The 10,208-nt window shown below is 46.5% G+C and overlaps 1 protein-coding gene across 2 annotated transcripts; it reads left to right on the top strand.

Moving 5' to 3' along the window:
• The first annotated feature begins 4,358 nt into the window (after positions 1–4,358).
• Positions 4,359–9,352, top strand: Kctd14 (potassium channel tetramerization domain containing 14). 2 transcript variants are annotated; one of them, XM_087558564.1, is made up of 3 exons: positions 4,397–4,610; positions 6,135–6,224; positions 8,267–9,352. In XM_087558564.1, the coding sequence occupies exon 3, from the start codon at positions 8,309–8,311 to the stop codon at positions 8,915–8,917; it is 609 nt and encodes a 202-aa protein (XP_087414690.1). In that variant the 5' UTR covers positions 4,397–4,610; positions 6,135–6,224; positions 8,267–8,308; the 3' UTR covers positions 8,918–9,352. The 2 variants fall into 2 exon arrangements, with proteins under 2 accessions (NP_001387186.1, XP_087414690.1); NM_001400257.1 differs by lacking the exon at positions 6,135–6,224 and having other exon boundaries at positions 4,359–4,610.
• Positions 9,353–10,208: the final 856 nt, after the last annotated feature.

Consider the following 10,208-nt stretch of genomic DNA (forward strand, 5'->3'; position numbering starts at 1 on the left):
GTTTATTCTTGCCTCATAGTGTTGCTTTTTTAAAATTTTTACCCTTTTTACATTAACTAATGTCAGTACAGAGATGTATTAACAAAGAAAATTGCTCCATTTTTATACCCAACCAACTGAATAATGACCATGGGGAGGAACGGTTTTATTTGGCTTCTCTCTCCTAAGTCACAGTCTATTGAGGGAGGCCACCACAGGAACTCAGGGCAGAAATCTGAAAGCAGGAACTAGAGCAGAAGCCCTTTCATCTAATTCATTTTATGGTTTTATTCATAATATTCAACTGATTATATTCATTTAATTTAATTGGCTAGCTTGGCTGGACTTGACCAATTTGTTTTCTTATACACCCCTGTAAAAGTAACTTTCATTCTCCAGATGTAATTGTCTTGGAGGCTCACTGGTGAATAAGCTCACCCTTTCTAGCTCTTTCTGAATTATGGATGGCAAGCTCAACACAACTGTTCTGACCCAAATGTCTCTCCAAGCTGACTGATTCAGACTGGCTTCTCTCAGCTTATGACTGAACTGCTCTGTTTGGCCTCAAACTAACTCTGGCAACCTGTTCTAATTTCTGGCTCTGTATCTTGTAATTATTAAGAAACAACAATCCGCACTATTGTCGACTAGGCATCAGTGGTCTCAGTCTGTTCCTGTCCTGGTACAAAGCCTGAGATCTTCTGGTGGCAGAACCCAGCACCGGATCTAACAGTTCCCAGTCTATAGTTTGCTTGCTTTTGCTCCTGGACCCAGAAGGCCCATCTCCTCCTCTCCTCCTCCTCGCCTAGAAATTGGCTTATTGTTATCTTTATTATCCAATCAATTAATTAGGGGAAAATTTTGCTACATGGCTTCTTCTCAATCTCTGGCTCATTCTGTTTTTTATCTGTAACCTGTCTCTATAAAACGGTTCTTTCTCTCTCTCTCTCTCTCTCTCTCTCTCTCTCTCTCTCTCTCTCTCTCTCTCTCTCTCTCTCCTGCTTTAAGTCACTTCTCTTTGCCGTCTGTTCTTGTGAGAGCTGGGCATATCCTATCTCTGACTCATTCTGTCAAATCTTTCTCTTATTCGTCACTTTGTCTGTCCCTCAATTAGTCACTTTCAAACATGGCTGCTTCCTTCTACAGACTAACTTGGCCTTCATTGTTTGGGATTCAAGGTGTGTACTAAGCATGTCTATATTCCAACCAGGAAGATTAAATGTGTGATATTCCATCTGGATCCCACATACCTAGAAGGTCTTTGGATGTGATCCCTTGCCAGAGTAGTCTTATTGCTGGATTAAAATTCCTCTACGCACCCCCAAGACCACCTGCCCAGGGATGGTACTGCCCATAGTAGGCTGGAATTCTTCCACATCAATCATCAGTAAAGAAAATCTATCACAAGCTTTCCTACAGGACAATCTGACGAGGCATTTCTTCAATTAAGTTCCCTCTTTACATGAAAATCAAAATCTAAGCAGCATGCTGTCGTTCACATAATATGCCAGCAACTCACACAAGACATAGTTTGCTATATTTGTTGTGGTTTTCACCAGCGAATCCCCACTATATCACTACTGTAATACTGTTTTGTTCTTCATTTATTACTTTTAGTTGTGCACGTGCATGTTTGTAGAGCTGCATGTATATGTGTATGCACATGCACATGTGTATGTAGAGGCTAGAGGACAACCACAGGTGTCATCCTGTCTGCCTTTACACAGGGTCTCTCATTGCCCTGGAGTTCATCATCAATTAGTCTAGACTGGAAGGCAGAGGGGTCGAGGCTGGGATCCTCCTGTTTCTGTTTCCCCAGTTCAAACTGTACTACTATACTAAGTTGTTGATTTTGACTTTTGCTGTCTTGTATCGTCTTGGTTGGTTGGTTTGTTTGCTTGCTTGCTTGCTTGTTTTTGTTTTGTTTTGTTTCTGATTTTGCTTTTGAGACAGGATCTGGCTGGCCTGGAACTCATGCAGAACAGGCTGGCCTCAGTCTCACAGGGATCTCCAGTCTCTACCTCCTTAGTGTTGGGATTGAAGGCATGCATCACTACACTCAGACATACTGAGTATTTTTAATGGCGCCTAAGGGTGGAACTCAAGTCCCCGCGCTTGCCAAGCAGGCACTTTGTCAACTGAGACATCTCTTCAGGTTTACTCTTTTTCTTGCCTTTTTCTTCTCATGTCATTGGGGACAAGCAAAAGAAACTTATTCTAAGTACTCCCATTATGTTTTCAGACTCCATTTAATCATAGAGAGAAAATAAATTCAAGGTCTCAGGCCCTAGGGCAGCTGGGGACTTCCCAACGGCTGAACAACTTCTCTTGTAAACATTTGGGGACATCCAAGGACAACCTCTTCGTCTTGCTGGCAGGGTCAAACAAGTTCATGTTCCCAGGTCTAGGAATGAACACCTATCCCACTTCTGCAAATGTTTTCTTAATTGTTAACTGGTAAAGAATATGGAATGTGCTGTTATCTAAACCAAGGTGCATACGTTATAAGATCACATAAACAATTGCCAGCTATGCTCTAATTGACTATGTGCAATGACCAGCTCCTTGTCCCCTTATCACTTTAAACTTCGGACCCAGAGTTTAGGAGAATGAATTAAAGACCTTGAAGCCTTGGATGCAGCCCAGTCTCCCACGGGTGCTCCCTTCCTTACCCCTTAATGCCAGAATACATTGGAGAACACTACGGCTCCCCCAGCTCCCCCTTTGCTTTGTGCTCCCACCCTTTAAAAATGTTGCACGATCTCTCTACTCAGACATGGTTCAGATCCTGAACCGGGCACCTCCCTGAGTGCAGAAAATAAAACTTCCATTTTTAAGCTTCCATATCAGAAGTGAGTTTTCTCGGCTTCCACCCTGAACCCAACAGTGTATCCCAAGCTGGTCTAATTTGTGTGGCCAAGAATAAGGATGACCTTGAACTTCTGACCCTCTATTCTTCCTGCCTCTACCTCCCAGGTGTTGGAATTACAGGTATGTGTGCACATGGGGGTGCGCATGTGTGTGTGTCTGGGTGGGGTTGAGGGGTAGAAGAGGGCATCAGGGTCCCTGGAGCTGAAGGTAACGGAGCTGTAAGCATCCTGACATAGGTGCTGGGAACCAGGCTCCTCTGAAAGCACAGCCTGCAGTCCTAACCGCAGAGCCTTCTCTCCAGCCCTATGTCTTTCTTTTTAAACTTACCAGTGCGTGCCACAGACTGACCGTGATTTAGTCAACTATTAACTACCCAACTTTGCTACCACAAACAGATCGGTGGTAAATATATTCATGCGCATATCCCTTCAGAATGATGCTTTTTGTTATTTCCGTTGAATGTCAGTGCTCATAACCACTGAGCCATCTTTCCAGCCCGAGTTTTCATTTTTAGTGGGTCTATTTGGCCTTTAAAGATCTCTGTGGTCTTTTTAAAACATTTTATCTTCTTGTTCTTTACTCATTTCTGTTTGTTTTTTGTTTTGTAGATGTGTGCTAAGACTCAGGGCCTGGTGCATGCTAGGCAAGCGCTCTACCACGTAGACGCGCCTGCAGCCCATTTTATTCATGCTTTAGATGCTCTCTTTTATTTATTCAATGACATTAAGTAAGCTTACATACTATGCCCAACCGTCTCAGCGCCAAGGGTTTGAGCATGTTTGGGCTGACTTTTCCTCCTGATGCCTTGTTTCCTTTTGTGTTTTGTGGTTTTGAGCTGTGAGTTTGTTTGATGGACTGCTTGCTATCTGTGTACATTCTTCGAAACTTGGTTTGACTGTATTTTCATTCAGGGAGGGTTTTGTTGTCTCCTGCCTTCCTTCCTGGTGGAGTGTCCATATGTGTGTGTTTTGCTGTGGGTCAAACCCAGACTTCATATATGCCAAGCCAGTTTGGTGCCACTGTTTTGGGTTTTATTTTGCTTTGCCAAGTTTGTTTGGACTAACTAGTCGGTTTCATTTTGATCAAATTTCTGGTTGTTGCTGCTGATGACCACATGGGGCCCTAGATCTATCAGAGTTCTCCCCTGTAGTGGAAATATTTTTAAAGAAGTCTTTTCTAACATAGAACTAAGGGATGAAACAGTCAAGTTTCACAACATCCATCTTTGAGTAGCAGCGGATTTTCTTCCAATTTATTATTTTATATTTTCTGGTCTGACAGCCTACCCTTAGAGAACCCCAGGATTTGTCTCCTACTTCCCCTTTTCTGAGAAATTACAGGTTAGTTACTTGAAGTTGATGACTACCCAAAGAGCTAATGGGGCCATGCTGGGCATCTCAGAGCAGATCCTTAATCCAGATAAATAAGCACTAATTAAAAGTGTTTCACAAAAGAGGCAAGTGGGAGGTACAGTTCTTCCCCAGGGGCGGGAAGTCAGGAACCTTTCCGGCTGGGAAGTTATCTACACGTGGCAGGACTGTTCCCTGCCCATAAGTTATCCACTCGAGGCAGCTTTGTGTACCCAGTGAGAGCTGTCTTTTCCTGTCAGGATGAGCCTGCCAGCAAACCAGATCAAGGAGCCCGGCAAGCAGTTTCAGCCGGCAAAATCGCTCAAGGAGCCCAGCCAGGAGTCTCTGCCCGGAAACCTACTCAAGGAGCCCAGCCAGGAGTCCCGGATCCTGTGTCCTGACCCGGACATCGTAAGTGCACCCCGCTGCGCAGCGACTGCTCTGGTTGTCCTGAACGCCCCACCTCCGAACCCTGCCGTGCGCTTTTTCAGCCACGTTCCATTTTCTGCCCCTATCCTCTATTTTTCTCGCACCCCCCATCCCCCAGGACTCCCCACCACCACCTCCGCGCTATCCCCAGGGAGTATTTTTCTGTGCCTGTTAGTAAACTTCTCTAATACGTGTTCATTCCCGCCTCGGGCTCCGCCCAGCTCCGTGCAGTCTCTCATTGCCTTTTTCTCCCCCGGCTCTCTGTCTTCCCTTAGTCTCTTTTAGTTCCTTTGTGTGTCCCTCTGAAAGCCTGTAGCTTGGTGTAGTCCTGAGGATGGAGGGTGGGGGAGGTGGCTGAGTCAGTCAGCCCCCCCGTTGCTCTGCCATCTGGCAGGAGTAGCCTATCCAGCCCGCCTGGACAGATAATCATCTCTGACGCCCACACTGGCCAGCTCCAGCACTCCCTCTCTGTTTCCTTGCCTTCTCTCAGGCACCCGGTGACTTTGGAAGAGCAACCCGGTTTTTTCTGTGCAGAGCAGGAACACGTACCAGGGGCAAAAGAAGGGAGAAAGATTAAAGGAAGGTGATGAGGCCAACATTGGAGATTCTCTCAAAACTGTGCTAGACCCCAAGAAGGAAGTGTGAGGAAGACTACGCACGTTCATACAGGAAGGCACAAACTCGGTTTTAGTTCATAGAACACATACTCAAAATATTTGAATACTCCATTTATGCCCAGGATGTGGCTCAGTAGTAGAGGCAGCTTGCTAGGCACTTGGGAGGACATGGACTCGATCCCTAGCAATGCCAAAAAAACCCCAAAAAACAAAAAACCAGGAACAACAAATAACAATAATCCAAATAGTAGTAGTAGTAGTAGTAGTAGTAGTAGTAGTAGTAGTAGTAGTAGTAAAATTCTTTAACTGAACTCCACCACACATACCTACAGTGCTACTTTGGCTTCTGGAGACTGTCTTAAACACAAAAGGAAAGGTGGGACATGCTCAGTTTATATTATAACGAGCCAGGTTTAAACTGAGCTGATTAAAAGAATAAATCAAAAAGCTCAATGAATTTCTCCAGAGTTTTAGCTGAAACTCCCCCACTTAGCATAGAAGTTAGCTTCTAAAGGTGCCTGCCTCACTCAGGGCAAGAGGCTCTTTCCAGTAGGGTTATGAGTATGTCATTGCTGGCTGTTTTCAAAGCTACCTGCCTATTGTCGAGGTGTCTGACACTCAGGGTTGCATCTTCCCTGCTCAAGAAAGGCTTGGATGAGTTCCTGAGCAAAGGTCATCCGTGGAGCCAGCACTGAGCTGGATGGCAACCAAGGTAGGGCAGGATCTGTGTTTATCAGAATACCAGGTTCTCCTGTGGGTCAGGACCAAGGGTGAACTTCATTCCATAGAACAGGTATTCACTGAATGTCTCTGGTATGCTGAACCCTGCTAGCGAGTGCTACTCATGTAACTATGGACTAAGAGTTGTGTCCCCTTTCAAACCTCACAGACTAATGGAGGATGAACAAATGGGAGTCCAAGAGCAGCCACTGTCACAGTAGAGCTACACATCACTCTGGGATCCCGAGACCACCCTTCTGTGAGTGCCCTTGGGGAGTTACCAAGAAAGTCTGTAAACTTGCCAGTCATGGTGGTGACACACACCCTTAATACTAGCACTTGAGAGGCAGAGGCAGATGGCCTCTGAGTGTAAGCCTAGCCTGGTCTACAGAGCAAGTTCCAGAGCAGCCAGGGCTACATAGAAAGAAAGAAAGGAAGAAAGAAAGAAAGGAAGGAAGGAAGGAAGGAAGGAAGAAAGAAAGAAGGAAGGAAGGAAGATTCAGTAATGGGAAGCTAAATCCTGAGGCCTGAGGTCCCAGCCTGCCTTGGACAGGGGGAGGGTAGAGTAGGCAATTTTGTTCTTTGTTTGCTAAAGGCTGTGCAGCAAGCCTCTTGCAAAGAGCCTTGGAAACCTTGAAAAATGGTGAAGAGTCGTTCAAGCGTACAGTGCAGAAAATGAGAGGCTTGGGTTTGCTTCAGAGAAAAAGAACTCTGATCTCAGTGTACAGAATGGATCCAGGGGCAGGCCCTAGCAAGGGGGAAGCAACCATGGGACCTACCAGGCAGACTGCACTGAACTTCTGGCTCAGCTCAAATGGAAGCCATGGGAGAGGTCCGTGTTGGGGCCTAGAGAGAGCTCTCAAGGGGCCTTGAGAGCATCCGCGTGGATACCACTTATTCTTCAGCTGAGGGCATCTAAGGAAACTGATAAGCGTTGGGTGGAGCATGGTAGGGTGTGTAGGGATCCTTCTGACTGAACTGGGTGAGAGACGAGTCACACCCCGAAGGTTCCCGCAAAAGGCAAAATTTCTTCCAGCCACTCACCACAGGCTTTCCCACCCCGCCACCCCGTGTTGGCAGAGACATTGGTAGGAAGGGTAAGAGGGGCCACAAGGAAGAGCGAGCCTCCTTCAGAGAGTGGGAAGGAAGTTCATCTTGCTAGATAAACTCTGGGCAGTGTTTATGGATGAGATCCGAGAGCCAAGATTTGCACAGAGGCAGTGAACTTTGGGGAGAAAGAAATAAAAACAGAACAGAACTAAGAAGCTTAGGAACGTGGCTGAGGCCTTATTTGATGAGGAATGGGGCACAGGGTGTTAGAGTAGGGAAGTATTTGCTTTGTTGTGCTTTGTTTGAAACGTGGTCTTACTGTGTAGTCCAGGCTGGCGTTTAGCTCGTGATCCTCCTAGGTGTTGAATTACGTTTACGGCACCACATAGCAAGCTAGGAAACTGGTTTCCAAGATCCACTTTAGAAAGAACTTTTGAAGTAGCCGGGCCGATTAGACCTTGAAAGCTGGCAGGGTTTAAGAGTTCCCTGTGTCTATATTCCTTCCCCTTTCACAGACACCAAAGCTTAAGGTTGAGAAAGATAGTGAACTTCTTCAAGCACAGAGCTAATTGAGGCCGTGCTGAGGCCAGGGTTAGGGTGGCCTGGAAGGTCCACCCCAGATGTGTTAGACTGATGGATGGCATTTGATCCTAGCTGCACTTCCCTGCTTCCCAGCTCTCTCAGGCATTTCTCATGGTTTCCTTCATCGATAGCACAAGGATGCTGAGACGACTCAGGAGCTGAGTTTCAGAGGAATACAAATGCCATCCTGTTGATTTATTTAATGGTTAGTTTGTAGCTCCTCAGCTGGTTCAGAGAAGTGACCTCAGTGTTAACCAAACAGCCTTGCCAAGGGGCCTTGACGTTTAGAGGAGGCAGAAGGACATAGGTTTTGAGCTTATTTTCCTCAGCTGTATAGTCTGGTTCCTTCTTCTCTGCCTTCTCCCCTCTAGATAGCTGAACCGGCCCCTGTAGGACTGTTACCATGGCAACCCTGCTTTCCTGAGCAACTTAGTTGCCTTTGGTTCTCTTAACTCCAATACTGTACTGAGGAATGAGGTCATGCCTTCGACAAACTGAAGGACTGGCCCAGTCACCCGCTCCATGAAACTTGAATTTTCAGGTTGGAAATCTGGCCTTAACCTTCATCACTGCACAGAGTTGTTGTCGTCGTCGTTGTTGTTGTTTTGTAGCAGCAGACAACTTATCCTCTAAGTTGTAATTGTGTGTCTCTGCTATTTGTGCCTGCAGGTTGTGGAGCTGAATGTAGGGGGCCAGTTCTACACCACCACCATGGGCACCCTGATGAAACATCCAGGCTCAAAGTTTTCAGAGATACTGTCCAGGTCAGCCAAACACTACAAGGATGCACAGGGCCGTTTCTTCATCGACCGGCCCGGCACCTACTTTGGGCCTCTCTTGGACTACCTACGCACTGGACAGGTGCCCACAGAGTACATTCCGGAGGTATACCAAGAAGCTAAGTTCTACCAAATCCATCCCTTGGTCAAGCTTTTGGAAGATAAGCCACAGATCTTCGGTGAACAGGTGGCTCGGATGCAGTTCCTGATGGGAGTTCCGAACTACCGCGAAAACCTGGAGGTCCTGTTGCACCTGGCTCGGGCCGAGGCCGTGGCGATGCGCTCATCAAAGGTGGTGGTGTGTGTGGTGCGCACGGAGGAAGATGATGCCAAGTGCACGGAGCCACTGCACATCTTGGAGGCCAAAAAGACACCCGTTGTCAAATTTGGGCCCTGGAAGGCAGGCCCTGTGACGGAGGACTTTGTGTACTGCCTGGAGAAGGACATTAGAGCCAAGGGATATACGGTGGCCTCTCAGCGGTACCACCTGAGTAGGGATCCCTACACATGCTTCTGGATACTCGTCTTCACTTGGTGGTGATCGTTAGAGCCTGTGGTGGGACTTGTGAAATCAGTCGCCATCAAAATCCACGCTCTAAAGCTCTGTAGTTCCGGAGCTTGGAAGGCTGAGACAAGAAGACTGTCGTGAGTTTGAGGCCAGTCTCGTATACAGACTGGGGACCCTATTGAAATGGCTCAGGAGAAGTCAGGCTACCCTGTCTCCACACCTGCTAGACACCACATCCTACTAGACAGAACAAAGTTTCTTCCATCTTCCAAGAAATAAAGCTTGTAAAATGTTGAGCAGATCAAAGGGTTCTTCCTGCCTTGCTGGGAAATAACCCTGATGTAAAAACTCTTCTAGCCTGGACCTAATGTCTTTATAAACTCTGTAGTGCTTAACTTGGGACCAAGAGTTCTTTGTGGCAGGATTCTGACATCAGTCATCAGATTAAATAAAGAACTCTTAACTGGTCTTGTGTTTGAGGTAGTCTGCAACTTTCTCCCGGGGCCTGTCACAGTATCTTAAAACAGTAGGCCTTGCTGGGAGGTGCTGGTGCATGTCTTTAACCTTAGCATTTGGGAGGCAGAGGCAGGCAGATCTTTGAGTTCAAGGCCAACCTGGTCTTCAGAGAGAATTCTAGGACAGCCAGGGCAACACAGAGAAACCCTGTCTCAAAAAACAAAAACAAACACAAACAGAGACAACAAAAAAGAAAGTGGGTGAACTCACCTGCTATGCAAACCCAATGGCTTAAGTTGGGTCTCAGAGTGCACGTGAAAGGACAGAACCTTTAAGAGTTATCCTTGGGGCGGGGGAGATGGCTCAGCAGTTAAGAGCACTGACTGCTCTTTCAGAGGTCCTGAGTTCAAGTCCCAGCAACCACGCGGTGGCTCACAACCATCTGTAATCAGATCTAATGCCTTCTTCTGGTGTGTCAGTGTATTTATATATAATAAATAGATAAATCTTTAAAAACAAACAAAAAGAGTTATCCTTGTACCATGGCATCCACCCATCCATGCCCCCCCCCCCCCCGCCAATCATCTTAAAAGAAACATGGGACTGAGAAGATGGCTCAGCAGATAAGGGCTTTTGCAAAAGACCCAAGTTTGATTCCCAGCACCTTGGTGCTGTGGCTTATAACTTACCTACTTATAACTTCAGCTCCAGGAGTTCTCTTCTGGCCTCCATGGGCAACTACATTCTCATGTCTTAGGGTTTCTACTGCTGCTGTGAAACACCATAACCAAAAAGCAAGTTGGGAGGAAAGTTTATTCAGTTTACCAGATCATGGTCTTTCATAAGGAAGTCAGGACAGGAACTCACG

This window comes from Rattus norvegicus, chromosome 1 (assembly GCF_021556685.1).
Source record: "Rattus norvegicus strain SHRSP/BbbUtx chromosome 1, alternate assembly SHRSP_T2T, whole genome shotgun sequence".
NCBI classification, from domain to species: Eukaryota; Metazoa; Chordata; class Mammalia; order Rodentia; family Muridae; genus Rattus; species Rattus norvegicus.